General features: G+C 50.0%; 1 protein-coding gene across 3 annotated transcripts in view; it reads left to right on the top strand.

Moving 5' to 3' along the window:
- LOC101843888 (NADPH--cytochrome P450 reductase) overlaps positions 1-21,496 on the top strand; it is a 45,064-nt gene that overhangs the window by 15,833 nt on the left and 7,735 nt on the right. For 2 of the 3 annotated variants that reach the window (XM_005080367.4, XM_013120787.3), the window contains exon 2: positions 11,396-11,588. In XM_005080367.4, coding sequence (XP_005080424.1) covers positions 11,443-11,588 — 146 coding nt within the window. In that variant the 5' untranslated portion in view covers positions 11,396-11,442. Of the gene's footprint in view, positions 1-11,395; positions 11,589-18,794; positions 19,040-21,496 lie in introns of those variants that run through there. The other variant, XM_040731684.1, reaches the window with a different exon arrangement.

The following is a 21,496-nucleotide window of genomic DNA, read 5'->3' on the forward strand; positions in this document are numbered from 1 at the left end:
GAGGCTTTTCGCCTTCCTCCATCTCATCCCCTGAAGTAGAGGAAGAAACATTAGAAGTTTGAATTGATCTAAGTTCCTCAGTTTCATCCCCTGAAGAAGAGGGAGAGGACTCATAAGGGGAAACATTGGAAGTTTGAATTGTTCTGACAGACTCAAGGTCTTGAACCTCTGTGAAGGCATCCTTAGTCTTCCTGACCTGGTCCTTTATTACCATATTATCACTAACAAGCGCACCTTTAACAAGACACCACAGAGAAAAGGCAACAATTGGTATGGCATTTGGCCCTTCTTTATGCAAAGTTCTTTGTAGGTCTACTCTAATCTGATTCCAATCAAGGGAGTTAAGATCACCAGAGACCAAGCCGGGTGTTGGTGGTGCACGCCTTTAATCCCAGCACTTGGGAGGCAGAGGCAGGCGGATCTCTGTGAGTTTGAGGCCGGGCTGGACCGACAGCCTCCAAAACAATACAGAGAAACCCTGTCTCGAAAAACCCCAAAAAAAAAAAAAAAAAAAAAAAAAAAAGAGATTGGCTGTGATCATTAACCAATTATAAACAACCCATTTAAATGAAAACAAAGATTTATAAACAAGATGGGAATTAGGACATTGCTCATTCCAAACTGCTTCATGCTGGAAGGGGGGCGCTGTTCATAGCATGGGGATCATGACAAAACTCAGAAACCTGTATAAGCCCTTATTTTCAGGGTCTGTAAAGCTACATCATCTTAGCTGTTTCAGTTGTTGGAATACCTGGTCCACTGCTTCCAGGGGTCTTGGTTCGTCAAACCACAGAAGACTGGAAGGAATCCTCAGCTTTTCATTTTCTGTAGAAACATAAATAAAATCTCCTTTCCCAAGTAACATATCCTTATACTTAAATTTTGAAGTCAAGGCATTTTCAAAAGATAGAAGTTGGATTAATTTAGCAGCATTTATAATCAAGTGTACTTTAGCAGCTGTTCCTTCCTGAGCAATGAAAAAACTGAAAAACACAATAGCGTACAGTATCCAGACTCTCTGTGTATTTTCCATCTTTACGTGGCTTATTTATTTATATATTATTACTTTATTTATTTTACTTTTATTTATTTTTCTCTGAGACAGGGTTTCTCTTTGGAAATCTGCCTGCCTCTGCCTCTGCAGTAAATTCTACCGGCGTGCACCACCAAAGCCAGCTTCTCTATTTTATTTTCGTTTTTCTTTTTCTCTCTCAATCCTATGTGTATTTTTAAACACACTGTAAACCTTTACAGGTTTTGTTCATCCAAGTCTGACTTTACTGTAAATCTTTACGTTTTTCTGGCCACGTGTCTTATCTGTTAAAACCGAGGCAGTTTAAACTGCCGTTTCCAAGATGGCGGGCGTAAGCGTGATTCCAGCTTACTGTCTCAGTCTGACATCCAGCAAAAGCTGCCACTTCCAGCTGTACATACACACCTTTTAATCGTTAGCAGAGTCTCTTAAAGCAACCTTGTTGGGTTTTTTTTTTCTTTTTATGTCGAGTCAGGAATACTAACTTAAGCCAGCTGCGAGTCTCTGCTTGCTGCTAACAAAACAGAGCCCACCTGAGAAAATGTTGCTACCAAAATTTTGTGCTTCTCTCTGGTTTTTTTTTCTTGTTTGTTTCTAAAATTCCTTTAAAGCTTTTGTCATTCTACGTGGAAATTCATCCCGCTCTGACATCATTATGTTAAGAGAAGCTTCCTACCCCATGGCGTTACAATAAACATATGTTTTTTAAATGCTACTTTAAAATGGAGAAAAAGCTGAACACCTGCATTTGTTGCTGTCTTCTGATTATGGACATATTTGTGACCAGCTGTTCACTGTGTAGCCCAGGCTGACCTTGAACCCATGCTGATCCTCCTGCCTCAACCTCCTGAGTAGATTAGATGCCTGAGTCACCCACTGAACTAGTTTACCCAGTTTTCTACCTGGCTTTTGTGTTCACCATCCTACCTGTTTGTCACCTGCCATCTTGTGTCTCTTTGATCAAGAAACCCACCATAAGCTGGGCATTGGTGGCACACGCCTTTAATCCCAGCACTTGGGAGGCAGAGGCAGGTGGATCTCTGTGACTTTGAGGCCAGCCTGATCTACAGAGCGAGTTCCAGGACAGCCTCCAAAACAATACTGAGAAACCTTGTCTCGAAAAACCAAAAAAGAAAAAAAGAAAACCCACCATAGATTTTGGGGCTGATTCTAGATCCCCAAGAAAGACAAAAGTCACACTCCGGTTTGATTTGTCCTTCCTTCCGGGCTCAGGTTCCTGGACTCCTTGGGCTGCTCTCTGCAGTTCAGAGCTAATTTACTGGCCCTCCCAGGCATCTGTCTCACCACAGCAGTGTACCTTGACCATGAAGGGCTGTTGGGAAGCAATCTCTTTTTCAAAGCTAATTTGACAAGTCAGAAGCCTTAAAAATACTCCCTTTGGTTCAGATTTGGGAGTTTGTGTGAGTAAGTGTGTGTATGTGTCGCACTGTCTGTTTCTGTGTATGTGTATGTGTGTACAAATATATGTGTATGTATAAGTGTCTCTGCATATGTATGTGTGTGTCTGTGTGGTACGGTTTGTGTGTATTTGTGTATTTGAGTATGTGTGTATGGATATGTGTCTCTGTTAATGTACATGTTTGTAAATGTGCCTCTGTATATGGATGCATATCTATGTGTATCAGTGTGTCTATAAGAATGTGTTTTACATGAGGCCAGAGGACAGCTTGTGGGAGTGGGTTTTGTGTCCCCAGGATCGTAGGACTTGGCAGCGTGTACCTTTTTTTTTTTTTTTTTTTTTGGTTGTTTTTTGAGTCCTGCAGGCTGGACTCTGTACTCCTGATGTCATTCAGCAGAGAGGCTGGGTGATGGAGCTGGAAGGACTGCAACCTGGGATTCCTTCCTCTCTGGCAGAAGGAGACTCAGCCGGCCTTGAGAAGTCCTAATGCTTTCGCACACTGGACGCAGGAGGCAGGGTGTGCTGTTTATTTACCCCTCCCTCCATGGTGTTATTAGAGCAGGAAGCTTGGCTCTGAGCACTGCACGGGCTGTCCTAGGGACTGTTTTATTTTTGTTTTGGTTATTTTGTTGTTGTTCTGGTGTGTGTGTGTGTTCCTGTAGAGGCTGGAGTTACAGGTAGTTGTGAGCTGCCCAGTGCTGGCCTGGGAAACAAGCATCCTCTACAGGAGCAGTGTGCATGTGCCTAACCACTGAGCCATCTCTCAACCGCCTTAACTCTCCTTTCCTGAATCCTTAGGGCTGCCATGTGTCACTGTGCCCATTGCTTGCTGTGTCTCTTTTAGTTTGTTTGTTCCTGGCCCAAGGTCTTACTGTTGTTCTGCTGACCTAGAACTCACTCTGAGCCCAGATGGTCCTTAACTTACAGCGACCTCGCCCCTCAGCCTCCCAAGTACTGATTACAGGCGTACATCGTTATGTCTAGTTGACTCTTGTTTGACTGCACATAGGGAGATTAGGGACGACTATGTAAAGGCAGGGAGGTTCTGACTGCTGTGTTCCTCTTGTTTGTGTGTATGTGTGCTAGATGGCATTTCTCAGTTGCCATCCACCTTGGTGTTGTTTTCTTGAGATGTATTTGTGTATGTGCGTGCCTGTACACACACACACACACACACACACACACACACACACAAATGCCCAAGGAGGCCAAAAGAGAATGTCAGATTTCCTGGAGCTAGGGTTACAGGCATTTGAGAACTGCTTGTACATGGGTGCTGTGAACCCTGCCTGGCCCTCTGGAAGAGCAGGAAGTATTCCTAACCACCAAGTCATCTCTCCAGCCCCTGCACTTTGCTTTTTAATACAGGATCTTTCACAGGCCTGGAACTTGCTGAGTAGGCTGGATGGCCAGAGTACCCCAGTGCTGAGATTATAAAGTACATACAAACATGCTTGGCACTTTTCATTTTTCCTTTCCTTTCTTTTTTTTTTTTTTTTTTTTTTTTTGAGACAGGGTTTCTCTAGTTGATGTAGAACTCACTCTGTAGACCAGACTAGCCTTGAACTCAGAGATCTGCCTACCTCTACCTCCCAAGTGCTGGGACTAAAGGTATGTGTCACCGCTGCCTGGCTTTGTTTTAGTTTTTGGGTTGGGGGAGTTGTTTTTTTAAGACAGGGTCTCTCTTTGTAGCTCTGGCTGGTCTGGGATTCACGCTGTAGAACAGGCTGTCCTCAAACTCCCAGATATCCTCCTGCCTCCACCTCCTGAGTTTTATTATTACAGGTGTGTACCACATGCTGGGCCTGTGCAGTGCTGGGGATGGAGCCAGGGGCTTCCTGTGTTACAAAGCCACACCACCAGCCCTAGCCCAAGTCCACCAGGTCCCTGGAACTTGGTTATTTGCATCTATGCACAAAGACTGCTTCCTGCTAAGTCATGCTTTCACTGGTGCCCCTGGCGGCCGCCTCCTTCCTGGTTAGCAGCATTGCTTCATCCACGTGTCAGTCATATGTTTCCAAATTAAGCCCTGTTATGTGGGGGAAAGGCCACCACCCAGAGGGCATTGGTCACTTGGCTGGAAAGCTTCTCTAGGATGCTGAAGTCAACGTGGACACTGACCTTGCTGGAGTGTACTTCTCCACTGCTCACCCCAGGTCTGCTTCCTGGGGCTCTAAGACCTTGGGTCTTGGGCCATTGTCAGAGCTCAGGTCTTCATGCACCACCTTCCTTCCCACTCACAAATGCTGATTCCTGCTTCTCCACTGATGAACTCACCACATTTCAGCCAGTCTGATTGATGAGTGTGTGCTTCCTGTTCTGTCAGTAAAAAGTCCAGATAGCCCTGGCTAGCCTGGAACTTACTATGTAGTCCAGGTTGGCCTCTGCCTGCTCTCATGCTGTGCCCCACCAGAACTGACCCAGATTGCCATCCTGGTATTTGTCTATTATGGATTTCAGGTGATCTCACTTCCAATGAGACATTGTAAAGAAGTCAACTGTATAGTCAAGTGGATTTTTAGTGTAGTGGCTCTAGAATTCCCCAGTGAGCCACTGGAGGAGAGGCTGAGTGGTGCAGTGCCTGTCACAGGGCCCTGGGTCCCAGTCCTAACAAAAGAGAGGAATTTCCTTTGTGTTCCAGTCCAGGTCAGAAGAACCCTGTTGGAACTGTTGTTTGAGCTCAGAAAAATATGGGGTTTTTGTTGTTTTGTTTTTTTTTACAATTTTTAAATCATTTATTCTTATTTTATGTGCATTAGGATTTTGCCTGCATGTATGTCTGTGTGTGCCAGATCCCTTGGAACGGGAGTTACAGACAGTTGTGAGCTACCATGTGGGTGCTGGGAATTGAACCTAGGTCCCTGGAAGAGCAGCTGGTGCCCCCAACCACTGAGCTATCTCTCCAGTCCCGTTTTTTTTTTGTTGTTTTAAGTGGAATGGAGATCTCATTTCACAGTTACTCTTCCCTATCCAGAAGCAGGCTCGCTGATGTGTGAGCTGCAGTGATCCTCTAGTCTCCGGGTTTGGTCTTGCCCTTGTTGGGATTATAAGAGTGTACTACCGCATCGGCTCTTTTTTCCCTTGGCACTTGCTTATTGTGTGTCTGTGTGTGTACTCCCATGGCATGTTTGTGGAGACCAGAGGACAGCTTTCAGGGGTCAGTTCTCTCCTACTATGGAGTGGAGCCCTGGGTTCTAATTTACTTGTCAGGCTTGGTTGCAAGCTCCTTAACCCATCTCCTGGGCCCATGCCTGGCTTTTTACATGGGTTCTGGGAAGAGAACTCAGGTTGTGACACTCGAGAGGCAAACGCTTTACTGACTGAGATGTCTCTCTTGTACTAAGCCAGTGCTTTCTCAACGCCCTTTAAGACTGTCTCGTGCTAATTCTTCAGTCGCTTCAGGGCTGCTAAGTGAAGCCATACACAGCCAAGCAGTATTAGTAATCTTTGGGTTCCTCAAATGCCAAAGAAATCTCAGTTCCCCAAGGAAGCCATGAAACCTACTCTGTTTAAGAGAGATATCACTAGCCGGGCGTTGGTGGCGCACGCCTTTAATCCCAGCACTCGGGAGGCAGAGGCAGGCGGATCTCTGTGAGTTCGAGGCCAGCCTGGTCTACAGAGCGAGTTCCAGGACAACCTCCAAAGCCACAGAGAAACCCTGTCTCGAAAAACCAAAAAAAAAAAAAAAAAAAAAACCAAAAAAAGAGAGATATCACTTCCCCTGTCAGAGGAAGCCAGCTGAGGAACCATAATCCGTCAAGCTAGGTTTTGTCACCTGGAAGGGAGACTGAATGCTCTCCCAGAGCAACAAGTTGGCACCCTCCTTCCCCTAACCCCCCCAGGTGACAGAGGAGTCCCCCTGCAGGAGAAGAATCAAAAAAATCCAGGATCCACCCATGGTGGCTCATGACTGCCATCCCAGCACTTGAGATGTGGAGGCAGGAGGCTTGGCGTTCAAGCAGAAGAGAGAGGTCAGGGCTGGGGGAAAAAATGTTCATGGTTTAAAAGATCTCCAGAGAGGCAAAAGGCATAAGCTGACAGATTCAAAAAGCTACTAGGACTGATTCAAAAAGGCCCAACCCAGAGAAATCCACACCAACAGCACAGCAGAGAGCCCCTGCAAAAGGAAAACCCAATAGCACGCCAACAGCACATGGGTTCAGGTACCAGACTTTCTCGACAGCCTGGCCGCAGCTCCTAGTCACCCTTTCGGGCAGTTGCCTTGGGAGTTTCCTGAGAATCTTTGGCGGGGGAGCTGTTTACTAGACAATAGTGTAATTTGTTTCCTTAAAGTTTTCAGTCCTCTAGAAGCCTCCAGACCTTGGCAGGGTTTTGTGAGCCTGAGAGGACCCTCTTTCCTCCCTGAAGCTGCAGGATGGACACTGGGTCCCTTGTCTAGGTATATGTGAGTTGATAATGACTGCTGCCAGGCTATTTAATAGTGACTACTACTCTGCACCACGTTGCTTCTCTTCTTGCTGTTTTTATACAAATGACTGACTCATCTACTTTGAGTGCTGGGTTGCCTCAGACTTGTGTGCTGACCAGAAGTTGCAAAAATGCTCAGTGGAGGATGACGTTGTACTCCAGTGTTCTAGAGAGAGAGAACCTTTCTGCCACTTGAAAGTCAAACAAACAAAAAACCTCATCTTTTAATCCCAGCCCTCTGGAGGCAGAGGCTGGTGGATCTCTGAGTTTGAGGCCAGCCTGGTCTACAGAGTGAGCTCCAGGAGCATAGAAGAAGACGCTGTCTCAAAACAACAACAACAACAAAGTTTCAAATTCATTTTTGGTGTGTCAGTGTGTTTGTGTAGTGGTGCGGATCTGGAGATCAGAGGACAACCTGCATGAACCAAGTCTCTTCTATCATGTGGGTCCTGAGGATTGAACTCGGGTCTCTAAGATGGGCAGTAAGCACCTTTACCCACTGAGCCGTTTCAATGGCCTGAACACGTGTGTTCTTGCCTCTCTCTTATGATCTTCTGGAAACTGATGAAGCTTTCATCAGCATTCACTAGCATGAATAGCCAGTAAATTGGGCTGTCTACCTTGCATTCAGAGATCTCTTGCCTCTGCACCTGGATCTGTAAATATTTTCTGAGGTTGGCTGAATCACAAACATGGAACCTACAGCTTTAGAGGGTTAACCACACACTATGGCTTGATCATTACTCTTTCCACAAACCTAGAAAGGCAAAGGTGACAAGTCTGCTCCAGGAAAGGGTAGAGCAAGTTAGACAGCCTAATTATTGGCTCTTCATGCTAGTGGATGCTGGTTGAAACAGCTCAGCAACTCTCTAGGGCTGCGCCACCAAGCCTAACTACTTCTCTTGAGTTCAGAGTCAGGACCACATATTCCACCAGCTGGTGGCTCACGCCTCTAATCCCAGCCCATGGGAGGCAGAGGCAGGTGGATCTCAGTGAGTTTGAGGATACTCTGGTCTACAGAGCAAGTTCTAGGAGAGCCTGAGCTGTTACACAGAGAAACTCTGTCTCAAACCCCTGCCTACTACCACCACTTAAAAAAAAAAAAAAAAAAAAAGGAACGAAACACTACAGACTCCTGCCCAGCTGAGGAAATGAAGACAAAGATAGTTAAACAAGAAGATGAGTTTTCTGAATCAGGGTCCCATGTAAGCCAGGTTGGCCTTGAAATCATTATGTAGCTGAGGAAGACTTTGAAATCCTAATCATTCAGTGGCCACCTGCTGGGATAACGGGTGTGCCTGTGTGCATGACTACTTTTTTATTGTTTCTCCTCTCCACCGGGGTTGGCTGGCCCATCTAGCCTTGGCTGGCAAGATGCGTCAGGTACATTATTCATTGCTGTGACAAATACCTGACAGAGCACTGGAAAAGGACGTTTATTTTAGTTCACGGTTCAAGGGTACCGTCCATCATGTCAGGAGGGCATGACGGGAGCCGGAAGCATCTGGTCACAGTGCATCCACAGGCATGGGAAGGAAGGGAGCAAGATGCATGCTGGGACTCCAGCCCATTGGAGTGTTTTCCCACCTCATCTCTCCTTATCTAGAAGCTTCCTCACTGACATGCCCGGAGGCTTGTTTTCATGGTGATTCTGAGTACTGTCAAGTTGGCTGTGGGTATTCAGTCCCTCCAGGTGTGGTGGTACACATCTGTAACCCCAGTACTCAGGAGCCTGAGGTGGGAGGATCTCACCTTTGGAGCCAGCCTGAGCTACGTTGCTAAAAAGCAAAGATGGAAAAAAGTAAAAGGACTCCTGTGTAAGGAGTAGTCTGACCATCGAAAGCCCCTTTCTGTGGCCTGAATGTGATTTGGGGAGTAACGGGTATACCAGTGCCCTCTGCCCCAACACTCTGCCATCTTAGGAACTTCCCACAAGGAAGGCATGTCTTTTGAGTTGTCTCTGTGAGTGTCTGCCTTTCTGGAAAGCAGGGGTCTGGCTTACCTGATGAGAAAAGAAGTCAATACTGCCTGCTGCCTCTCAGAGGGATACACAAGCAGGTTTCTCCATGTTAGCATCTCAGCCCTGAGTAGACCCCATTGGCTGCAACTAGCTCTGAATGTCTGTTTCATCCCAGTTCTGTGAGACAGACTTTCCTAGAATCCTAGTCAAAGCAGACCCTGAACACCTCTTGGTCTGATTTTGCGAGCATTGACAGAAAGTGCGTAGGCTTGTCAAAGACAAAGATAAGGCTGGTCAAACACAACCAGCCCTGAATACGTAGTGTGGTTGAAATATTTAATACAGTGTTCTTGAGGACAGCACAGTTAAATCCGTCCTTTACTGTCACATACAAAGAGGGTAAAGGCCGGGGGTGTGGCTCAGAAGCACAGCCCTGCAGCAGTGCAGTAGAACCCCTGACTGAGGCTGGAGCTGTGCTCACCCTCAGAGAGCCTGCCTGGAGCTCCCAGTGCAGGACTGCGGGAGTGGCTCAGTCTACCTGTCTACCACGGCGTCACCCAATAAGGACGAGTAAGGATGGGAGTCCCACTGCTGGACAAGCACGTCTAAAATCCCAGCAGGAGGACTATTCCGGTGGGCTGTGTAACAGAGACTGGATAACTTCAGATTGAGGCTGGCGCAGTGTTTTTTCTTGAGGCTGTGACAGCAGACGGAAGCTGGCAGGAAGCTGATGGGCCTGAGTTGTGACTCAAGCGTTTCTGGTTAAGCGGTGACTAGAGCAGCACGCTGAGTCACAGGGCTATGGGGAAAGAGTGGGGTGGCCTGCTCCGGGTCCCAGACCTCATGCTGCTCCTCTGTGCCTCAGACAGGTGTCCATGCTGGAAAGACCAGCTGAGCACCCCAAGTCCAATTCAGGTTCAGTGTCTCCCCAGGACTGAGAACTGAGGAAAGCTTTTCCTTAGGGTTTTGGCTTGTTGCCGAGTGAGGATGGAGACTGAAGCATGGCGGGTGGGGTGCAGGCAGCTAGGGCTGCCTTTCCAGTTGGCCTTGCCTTCTGGGGTCACACGAACAGCATTTCCTTCTCTTGACAATGATGGACAACTTCCTGTGTGGAGCAGAGATGGTTCTACTTTACAATGGTATGAAAAGTCAACATGTTAGTATCTCATAGGCTTCTGGGGAGGTGATTTTGTTCTACAGACATCTCAGGGATGAACTCCCTCAGGTCATCAGGCCTGCACAACAAGTGCTCTTACCTGCCCAGCCATCTCACTATATCCAGGGGTTTTTTGTTTTGTTTTGTTTTAAATATGGGCCCTGGGGGTTGAGCTCAGTTCCTCAGACTCGACAGGCAAACACTTAGCACCCCCAATATACTTTTGAATCAGTGATATTTTCAATTCATTATGTAGTTCTCAGGACCTGACCCCAGCATCAATTGAGGACCATAGATGTTCTCAGGGTATTATGGGAATGAGTCTTGCAGATATTAAAGCCTGGACGGTGTCCTTAGGACCTATCAAAGTAACCCAGGGTTTCTAAGTGCCAGGGTGCCAAGCTATGTGTTTACCGTAAGTCTTGTTATTAGTTTCACTCACTCTTGAGACCCAGGGTCTCTTATGGGTGCCCTGTAATCAGCCAGAATCTCCAGGAGTCCTTCAATAACCAGTTCCAAAAACTTAGGACAACTCAACAGCTCAGCCTTTGGGATAAAGTCGCTATCTCTATACTGGGGTCTTAGCCCATGTCTTTGTGGAGTTGTGTAGGGGTCTCTGCAAACACCATGGGCACAGAGTGTTGATCAGGGGAGGCAAGAGGAAAATTCGGTTCAACACCACTTAGTCACCGGTGTTGGTTCAGACTTGAGGTAGTTTATTTTAGGCATATTTAAGCAGAGTACAATTTGGAAAAACTGTCCTGGTGATAATGAACTCAATCCGGTGTGCACAACAAAGCTTACATGATTACATTGAAAACTTTTGTAAGTGCAAGTGACTTCTTCCATCAAGATAGGTTCTCTAGAGTAACTAAGGGGCTCAAGGTAAACAGTGCTCGTGATAGGGGTCTCCATAAGGATAGCACTAAAGATTGACTGAGATAACGCGGGGGGGGGGGGGCACATAGCACAGAGGTCACGAGGCCTCTCCATCCATTCACAGCCTTCTGGGCAGCACACAGGTTGTATATCTTTCCCTTCGAAGAGACAAACATATATGTTTAACCTTCCTGGTTTTCCTGGTACTTAACTGCGAGCACAAGGACCTCCATGTTTCCTACAGGGTTGGAGATGCTCAGGGACACTGGGACCCCATGGCTTCTCTTCTCATTGTTGGTTAAGGGGCTCATCCTACCCTTGGCAGAGCCAACACCATGGAGGTAGTTTACCATGTTGGCTCTTTCCTAGGCTGTAGCTGCCCGGACTGAAGCCTTGCTAAGTCAGCTTCCCTACTCCGTCCCTGCAGCCCCTGTGCTGAAGTGTTCAGACGGGCGCATCTGCCAGCCCCGGGGCATCGTGCCCCTCCTCGCTAACCCTGCCGCTCCTCTTTCCTGACAGCTCTGTCACTGACAACGGGGGACTCTCACGCAGACTCCAGTGCCACCATGACTGAGGCTGTAGCAGAAGAAGTGTCTCTTTTCAGCACAACGGACGTGGTTCTGTTTTCTCTGATTGTGGGGGTCCTGACCTACTGGTTCATCTTTAGGAAGAAGAAAGAAGAGGTGCCAGAGTTCAGCAAGATCCAAACAGCGTGAGTGGCGTCCCTCAGAGTCCCTCAGAGTCCTTCCCTGCTGTTCCCTGTGTTGGGGCTGTAGGCTGTAAGAAGCGAGATTCCTGTCATTTGAGGCTTGAGTTTGATGTGTTAAGTCCCCCTTAATAACAAGACACATCCACATACTCAGGGAAGGGCGGAACAGAACTGGATTTGGTCCTACCTTCTCCATCAGGGACTTTTCTGAGCCAGTGTCTCCTGAGGTCTTTGCCCACTGTTTCCCAAACCCTTCCAGGATTTGTGGTTGTGACTGAAGTGGACTCCTGGCTTCGTTGATTTATAATCTGTTGCTGAGCCAACGTGGCGAGATGTTGAACCTTATACTCTCTGTTTCTTGGTCTACTCAGGCCACTCTCCTGGACTCCATGAACACTTGATGAGGTCATAGCATGAACTTGCCCATGGGGCCTGAGTTGTCCTTGCTGCTGCTGTGTCATTGTATACAATGAACCAAGCATCCTAAGGAGGCACCACTAAGATGCCATTACGTAAGAGAAGCTGAGGCCTGCAATCCAAGCAATTAAGTGGAGGCAGGAGGGTTGGGGGCCCAAGGTCATGCTAAGCTATGTGCCAGCCTGAGCTGTCTGAGTCTCTACCTTAAAAAAAAGTGTAGGCGGGAGAGTACGGGAAGTCAAGTGCTCTGTGGAAAGGAGTTGACTTTACTATGCATTGTCTGGCTGGGTGCTCACCTCTGCCTCTTCTCTCCTCACCCTAGGCGGTGATGGGCCAGGGCCTGATGGCCAAAACGTAGCAGCGCTAGACTAAGGGACACATTCCAGGACTGCACAGGAGCTTGGACCCTGTCCTGCAGGTTGGGTCACACTGGAGGCTGGGGACTTAGGAAGGGCGAGTGAGTTGGAGTTCAGCTGGTCAGAGTGCATTGTGGGTGAGGACGGGAGAGCAGTGCTTGTGGTGAAAATGCGTCCTGCTGAGGAGAAGGTGAAGGGTGACCTGCCCCAGGCTCCGAGCCGACCCACGTCCCTCTGTCTGCTCTGAGCAAGACTGGGCCAGGGGCTGCCTCCCCGCTTCATCTTCACCCCCCATTCTCACCACTGCTGACCCTGGCCTCGAAAGTTCCTGAACATGACGGCCAAGCCTCAGAACCCAGGCCTCCACCAGCCTCTCAGGAGACTGGGGAAGTCAGTCACCTCATCTACAGAGCAGGCTGAACGCTTGCCTGCACAACTTAACAGAAAGCTTGTCTCAAAAACAAAAAATAGGATCAGGAGAATAGCTTGCTGGGTAAACCACTTGCAACCAAGGCTGGCAACCTGAGTTCCATTCCTAGGACCCACAAGGCCAAAGGATAGAACCAGCTGCAGCAGGGTATCCCCATGCCCCTCCCTCGTCACACACACACACTAAATAAATGCAATTTTAAAATATAAAGTCAAAAGCCTGAAGCACATCTGTAATCCCAGCCCTCAGGAGGTGGGCACAGAAGGATCAGGAGTTGGGTCACTCAGCTATATAGCAAAATTGAGGCTAGCCTGGGCTACATGAGATCAGCTGAGAAGCGAGGGTGATGAGAGGCACTTTGTAGAAACAGGTTATAAAATGTTCCAGTGTGCCTTGTCGGCTAAGCCTGCACTGCAGTCCGGATCTGGACTAGGTGGCACCCTTAGCTCTCCTCCCTGAGGCTGGGCGTCTTCTGGGTGAGACTGGGAGACATATTGCTGGAGGACGAGAAAGGGTTTCCCTCAGCATAAGTCCAGGACCCTGTCCTGGAGGCAGAGCCACACCTAGCCTACTGGGACTAGGGGAGGAACTGGTGAGCTAGAATGCAGTCTCTCCAACCTGGGCTGTGAATGGGAACGTTCCTGGGGTGAGAGCACTGTTAGTGCTGGGATCAAAGGTGTGTGCCACCAATGCCTGGCTTATTTTTGTTTTTTTGATACAGGATTTGGCTGTCCTGATGAACTCCATAGACCAGGCTGGCCTTGAACTTTGTAGAGATCCACCTGCCTCTGCCTCATATGTTCTTATGGCTTCTGATGACTTCTAGAAATGATGTCATGAGGTCATGAAGCATTTTTATGTGCATGTGTGTTCACAGATGTGTGCCGTGGTGCATGTGTGCATGCGTTGAGGTCAGAGGACAGTGTGCAGGAGTCAGCTCTCGACTTCCACCATGTGGTCCCAGGGATCCAGCTCAGGCCGATAGGCCCATTGGCAGACACCTGTGCTCGTTAAGTTCTCTGTTCCCATATATCATTGTAGGTCAAGTCTCAGAGCCAGGCCAACCTCTGACCCTCCTGCCTCCACCCACCCACCTGGTGCTGGCATTACAGTTGTTCTCCACCTCACCTGGTTTATGTGGCACTCAGCACCAAAAAGCCAGCGGGGGAGGGGCGGCTTTGTGCAAACTAGGCCAATGTTCTCTCGAACTATAGTACATCCCTCACCCCAAGGGTATGGATGTTTATACAAGCCAAAGTGACAAGCCAGCTGCGGAGGGCCAGCAAGCACTCCGAGCACTGAGAGGTATGCAAAACAAGTCAAGAGGTGCCCCTCCAGTGCAAACCTGTGTGGCCCCCACACACATCTAAATGTAGCTTTCTGAACGCTGTCCCTGCTGCCACTGACCACGTGTGGCCAATAGACACCAGAGCCCAGGAACACCTACTTTCCTGGGCCAGGTCAGCATCACTGTGGCGTGAAGTCACTTGGCCAGTTTACCCCTCCTGGGGCTGAGAGAGGGTACACTGCCCCAAATTTTCCTTGAATGCCCCTTTGGGGCAGAGTCCCTGCTGAGAGCAGCATCCTACAACAGAATGGAGCTTGTAGCCTGTCCCAGGCCTCACTGGTACACAGAGGATGGAGGTGGTGGATGCTTTTGAAACTCTTGCCTCACAGTCACAAGCATCTGTGCCAAAGCCTCAGATGAAAACAGTCCCAGCCCTGTGCATAGGTCCCCTGGGGGACACTATCCTGGGGTCAGAGGTGTACAAAGTTAGGGAACCTAAAATTAGGTGGAGATTGATTCCGATTTGGGATGGGGAAAGGGTTCTAGAAAGGGTTGATCATGACTCCAGCGCCAGATACAGAACAGGATTTGGGCAGCAGTGGCGGTGTCCGTAGGTGGAGGTGCTGGGGTGGTTTGGGGAGTGGCAAGGGAATGGGAAGTGTGGTTAGAAGGGCAGGTTGGGGCTGGATACCAGAGGGCTGTGGGAGCGGCAAAATGACCAACCCTGATTTCACAATGGGTGCATCCAGGTAAGAGGGAAGGTGGAGGCAGGGCAAGGGCAGGGAGGAGTCTGGAGAAGCCATTTCAGGACGTGGTCCCCTGGGAAGTGATACCGCCCCAAGAGAGGGCCCGAGGGGAGCATAATTAAAGTTGATGGTTGGGCTTTGGGAACCTAGGATAGGTAGAAGGGTGTTGCCTGTGACCTGCAGGCTGGAGCAGTGTTGTTTGTTTGGTTGTTTGGTTTGGGGTGGTTTGCTTTGTTTGTTTGTTTGCTTGACTGGAATGGGTTTGAGGAGAGTCTGAGAGTTAGGGTTTGGGGATCCCGTAGAACATTGGGTAGGGCTTGTTAGGGCTATGGATTGAGGGAAAGCTAGAGTTCAGAGACTCTGATGCCTTCAGAAGCAAGGGGGGAGGCATGGCTGGAGAGAAGAGAATGGGGTTTTCTAAGGGAAAGGTTAAATAAAGCCAATTAAAAGAAAAGTTAAGCCAACTGTGGCGGAGTATACTTGTAATCCCAGACTGAGGCCTAAGAGTTTGAGGAGATGGTTCAGAGGGCTAAAGCATCTGACGTGCAGTCATGGGACCCCAAGACAGGGTCCCGGCACTGGTGTAACAAAGCTTCGAATTGCTCTAACCCAACACTGATTGCCTAGAGCTCAGAGGACAGCTCCCAGCGGCCAGCCCTCTCCCTTCACCATGTGCATTCCAGGGATTGAACTCCCGTCATCAGGCTTGGTGACAAGCGCCTTTACCCACTGAGTTGTCTCCCTGGACTCTGCTTTTAGACGTCACACAATTAATTCTCCCCTCACATCTGTTTTTATCCTTGGTTGGCTGATCAGAGCTTTGTCTTTAGATTTTTAGGTTGGATTTTTTTTTAATTCAGTATCTAAAGACCCATGTATTGCACTCGATTAATACCATATGCCTTTCTCTTTGTAGAGAGGAATCGGGTATATTCAGTTATAATTTGCATATAATAAAATCCTTTTTCTAGTTTTTCTTTCGGTGCTGGGGATAGTACCCAGATTCTTGTGCATGTTCAGCAAATGCTCTACTACTGAGTCACACCCCAGCCTAAAACCCTCTCTTTTTAACTATACATATGGGTCCCAGGGATTGAACTCAGGTCATCAGGCTTGGCAGCAAGTGCCTATACCCACTGAGTCATCTCTCCAGCCTCATGGTTGAATATTGACACATGTACAGTTACGCAGTCAGCGTCACGGTCATCCATGTGCGGTCACCCCAAAATGCCTCATTCCCAGCCCTGCAGTTGTAGTAGAACTCTCATGCCATTCGTCTGAGAATGGCAACTTTTCCTAAACACAGCAGCCTTCCATGAGTTCTTGGTCTGCCCACTCCCGTCTCTCCCTGGGAATACTCGTGTGAAGGAAGCTCCAGCCTGTTGTTTCACAGTCTTCTACGATCTGGGTTTGGCCCATTGTGCCCTCGTGGGGCATGTTTAGGAAAGCCACAAAGACTCTCATTTCCTCAAGCGAACTTTGTCTGGGGATGGCTTGCCTTTGAAATCGCAGCATTGCCCAGAGCCAAGGCTGCAGGCAGTTCTTAACGTCTATCTTTATCTTGGTACGTCAGCGATGGAGAAGCATAAGGGGGTTCAGGGCCACTCTTTTTATACAGATGTCCTTGTGCCAGTGATCTCAAAACTAGAAACACAGATGTGTTTCTCAAAGAGAAAGCCTTGGCTTCAGGGATGGCTCAGCAGTTAGAGTACTGTCTGCTCTTGCAGAGGACTTGGGTTCGATTCCTAGCACCCACATGGGGACTCACAGTTCCAGGGGACTTGATGTCTGGTCAGGTGGATTCTGTCCTTCCCGTTGACCCTCCAAAGGTAGCCTGTTGCAGGAAAGCTATGCAACAAAAGCACTTTGATCCACTAAGTCATTTCACTGGCTGTCTTAGTGTCATATGATGAAACACTATGACCAAAAGGAACTTGGTGGGAAAAGGATTTATTTCACTTATTCAGCTCATATCCTGAATCCTGAAGTAGCCACCCTGAATAGTTTATTTTAGGCATATATTTAAGCACAGCACAATTTGGTGAAAAGTCTCCTGGTGATAACTTAATTCTATATGCACAATAAAGCTTAAGACATGACTTCATGGAAACTCTTTGTAAAGTGCATGTGACATTTTCCATAAGGATGGGTTCTATAGATTTGACTACATATGATACCTTCTACAGATTGACAAGTTCACAAAAAGGGTGTGGGGGACAGTATGGCCTCTGTCACACAGATAGCACAAAACATCACTGGACTGTTCACCGGCCTTCCGGGTGGATAGCAGGTTCTGCATGTGAGTCCTACAGAGGGACACTCCCTATTGCTTTCTGCTCATGGCTTGCTCAGCCTTCGCTCTTACAGAGCCCAGGACCACCAGGCTAGGAATGGCCCCACCCACAGTGAACTGAGGCCTCCTACAGCCAGATCTTCTGGAGGTGTTTTCTCAATCAGGGCTCCCGCCTCTCAGATGACACTGGCTTGTGTTAATTGGTAAAATTAGCCAGCACATTGGCCTTGGCTTTTTGGTTTTCCTTTTTATGTTGTCTCCTTGACTCAAGCTGACCTGTCCTTTGCTATGTCCCTGCGTAGAGGATAATACTGACCCCATTTTTCCTGTCTCCACCTTTGAGTCCTGGAATTACAAATGTACACATTCCGTTCCTCCCTTTCGCAGTTTATCTGGTGCTGGGGGTGGAGCCCTGGGCTTTGTGGGAGCCTGCGAGCCTGGTCGACAGCTACTCTGTCTGCTGAGCTAATCCCTAGCTTTATTCTTTTGAGACAAATTTACTCTGTAGTCCAGGCTAGCCTTGAACTCTGTCCTCGTGCCTCAGCCTCCAAAGTGCTGCTACCAGAGATTTGCAGAGACCACCACCAGGCTCAGCCCTTTTCCTGTGCTCTTGGTCCGAGGCCTCTGTGGGCCCTCCACTGCCCGCTGGTTTTCAACTCCCTTTGAAGCAGCCCTCCTAGGGGTGGGGCCCTGTAGAGAGCCACCCACTGTCCTCTGAGCTCTGCACAGGCCTCCTGGTGATGGCGGAGGCTGACCATCCCGTCCTGCTCGGACTCCTGCTCCTCTCCTGCTGCCACCATATCTAAGCCCCATTCTCATCCCCCTCTCTGCCTGTTAACCCCGTGGCCTGGAGACTTTAGTCACTGAACGGCCAGACCCTGCAAGCTCAAAAGCAGCTTCCCAGGTCCCTCCCCGTCAGCAGGACATCCCAGGAGGAATCAGACAGAAAATTAAATTTGAGTTGCTTCAGCTTTCAGAAGTGCTTCTCCTCATTGCCTGGGATAGCAACAAAAAATGCACCCCCTTGAGGCATCTGGGTTCACCCAGTGACTCAGTACTTTTCCTGCTCCCCCCCCCCACTCTGGTGGCCTGCAGCTGACTTCCTGCTCCCAGTGGAGGGCTGGGGGGGGCGGGGCACTAATTGGAACCTTTCAGGCGGTGCTGTGGAACCATGTGGTATCTGTGTTCCCACAATTTGGGCCAGCTGCCACCTGCACAGGGCTCTGGGGTCTGTGCTTGGGTACCAAGAAAGGGATTCCTTAAGATCTTAGGCTGGCTGTTCCCGCTGCATGGGGCAGGACGGGAAAGTATATCTCCCTGTAGTGCCCAGGATGTCCCCAGGTGACAGGGCCCCAGTTGTCTTCAGGGTCCCTGGCAGCAGCGACAGCTGGCTTGGTTCTTATTGTTGCAACCTGCACACGTCTGTGTCAGGGCAGCTTTGTCCTCCATCCTCTTTTTCTCCTCCTAATGGGAAAAGGGGAGGGTGTGGGGAGCAGGGCTCTGATATAAACAGTTACCAAGGAGACTGAGGGGGGGTGGAAATGTTCTCTCCTTCCCTCAGTCCATACAGAAGGGGGGGAGTTGTTACCCCAGCCGCAGGGGATCATGGGAGGTTGCAGTCTCAGTCCCGCTGGAGCTGCCAGATGTTGCAGAGTTCACAGGCTGATGGGACAGAGGCGGACAGAGGTGCCGAAGCGAAGGCCTGAGAGGACTTCTGGGGTGTCTGGTGGCACTTTCACAGTCTCTGGGCCAAGCAGCCTACCCCACCACTCTGAGAATGGTCAGAGCTGAGCGTCCTTTCTGTCGGCTCCCAGGCAGCTGCAGCAGAGCTCAGTGTGGGACCCTCCTTTTCCCCAGTCCCCGCTGAGAGCAGGGGCACCATGGGATGTGCATACTCATCTCCGCCGGACGAACCCACCCTGAGGTCAGTTCAGCCCCAGTGCAGACGTGCGGGGAGCCCATGGGCAGGGGGCCCGTGCTGCCATCCTTTGCCAGAGGGAGAGGCAGCTGCCTGGGCTGGGGTCCAGTAGCCGCTATGCGTCGACCCCCAGGTGGGCGCTGCCAGGTCTGCTTCCATAGGCTGGCTGGGGGCTGCTCCCAGGCACGAAGGGCTGCTCAGGAGGGGCAGTGCAATTGTTCAGCAGAGGCTTCTCTGACTCCTTCTTTTCCCAGAGGCCACTGCCCCCGCTGGATCCAGACAGTTCTTCCTGTCCCCCAGGGCCAAAGTGAAGCCACTCACAGGGCAGGCGTTGGGCCTCAAAGGTGTTGAGGTGTGGGTCAGGAGATGGTTTGCAAAACTGTCTGCTACACAACCATGAAAATGTGAGTTTGATCCCCAGAACCTGTGTAAAAAAAGCTGGGCATGGAGGCAGGCTTGTAATCCTAGTGCCGGGCAGGCAGATCCGGGGGCTTGGTGCCCAGTGAGTTCCAGGTAAGTGAGAGGGCTTGTCTGAACAAAGCAGCTGAGGAACTGCACCTGAGGTTGACCTCTTGCCCCATCCCCACCCAAGAAGTGCTCTGTGGTGCCTGGTCTTTGCCCCCAAGGTCAAGCAGAGTGTCTCCAGGCAAACCTGCGCAGGGCCCTCACCTCACCATGGCCAGAGCCAGCCGGCTGAAGTTCGGCCCCTCTCGCCTGCAGCAGGAGGCTAGCCTCAGGTCCTGTCCGCTTACCGCAGCCAGCGGTTCCTCTCGCCTGCAGCAGGAGGCTAGCCTCAGGTCCTGTCCGCTCACCGCAGCCAGCGGTTCCTCTCGCCTGCAGCAGGAGGCTAGCCTCAGGTCCTGTCCGCTCACCCCAGCCAGCGGTTCCTCTCGCCTGCAGCAGGAGGCTAGCCTCAGGTCCTGTCCGCTCACCCCAGCCAGCGGTTCCTCTCGCCTGCAGCAGGAGGCTAGCCTCAGGTCCTGTCCGCTCACCGCAGCCAGCGGTTCCTTGTTTGCGCCCTTGGGAGCCTGCTGCTCTGCGCCTCAGCAGTCACTTGCTGTCAGAGAATGGAACCAGCCTCTCCTGTCTGGCTGGCGCCAGGTACCAGGCTTTGTGGCCCATGCCACCTTAGGCTGCTGGGTGTCTAAAATCACAGACTGGCCCAAACAGCTGTTCACTTTCCAAGAAGACCTTTGTCCCCTTTGTGTCATTAAAGGTGCCTGGCAGGTCTCAGGAACACTTTTGGAAGTCAAGTTTGGTTAGTAGCTGAGCCCTTCAGGCAGTGGGGCCGGGATGTCACATGCCCTTGTGGTGACAGGACTAGACTTGCAACCAGCTCTGCCCCTGCCATGGCTTCTCTTCTGCTGTGACCCCCAGGCAGGCCCTTGGAAGACAGAGATGGCACGTTCTGGGCCCCACCCTCAACTCCTGGCGTGGGGCCCACTTCCACCCTGCCTGCCCCAGCTGGAGATGAAACTTCTATGGAAACATCTGTCTTTTGAGAAAAGCCAGGAGCTGGTTTCTCAACCAAGGGGTAGGGAGTAGGCAGTATCCCCAGAGGCCTCTGTCTACCTCTGTGTGACAGATGCTGGACCAGCCATGCAGGGAAGCCATGAATTGTGTGCCGAGCGCCAGGCAGACGCACAGACCCTCCTGGTTATTAAAGGCAGTCCTTCGGGGAAGCCATTTGACTCCGTGGTGGGAAGTGCTCCATGGATGTATGTGCCCTGTTAAAGGTGGTGTCCTTGATGCAGGAAAACTTGTTCTGAGGAAGCTCGGATTCTGTGTTGAGGGACAGTAGGGGTTTGTGGGAAGGGGTCAGGGAAGGCCAAGCTAAGCCCAGGGGAATCAAGAACTTGTGTCTACTCACCAGGGTGTGGTGAGTCACTGGCTTGACCAAAGAAGCAAGAGCTAGGATTTCTTTCTAGAACACCTTCTCTCACACCAGTCTCGTTTGGTTTCAAGATGGTTTCTCTGTGCAACCCTGGCTGTCCTCATTTCTTGTGCATTGTGCGTGTGTCAGGGAGGGAGGTCACACATGCACATGAGACACAGATACACGGGTGCAGAGGTCCCCCCGAGCCCCATAAGTGTTGCCTTTTAACCTTGTGCATTTATTTTGTGTAGTGTGTGCAGCTGTGTGCACGGCAGAGGCTGCCCAGCTTGTTGTGTGGTTCGGTGCTGGGTCTAAGCTCTTGTCCTCGTGACTGCGGGTCAAGCCCTCTTAATGGCTGAGCTGTTTCTGCATGCCCCCCCCACACACACTTACCGACATAGAGTTTCCCACTGGCTCACTGTCTACACCAGGGCGGGAGTTTGTGTCCTGTTTGCCTGAGGTGATGGCAAAGACAGAACTGGAGAGGGGTCAGACACTGGGAAGGGAGCATGGGCAGAGGACCAGGTCGGACTCAGAGCAGCCCTAAAACTGACTGATCTCTATAAACTCATTGATGGGTTGGAGGA

The sequence above is a fragment of the Mesocricetus auratus genome, unplaced genomic scaffold, assembly GCF_017639785.1.
Source record: "Mesocricetus auratus isolate SY011 unplaced genomic scaffold, BCM_Maur_2.0 Super-Scaffold_100025, whole genome shotgun sequence".
Taxonomy (NCBI): Eukaryota; Metazoa; Chordata; class Mammalia; order Rodentia; family Cricetidae; genus Mesocricetus; species Mesocricetus auratus.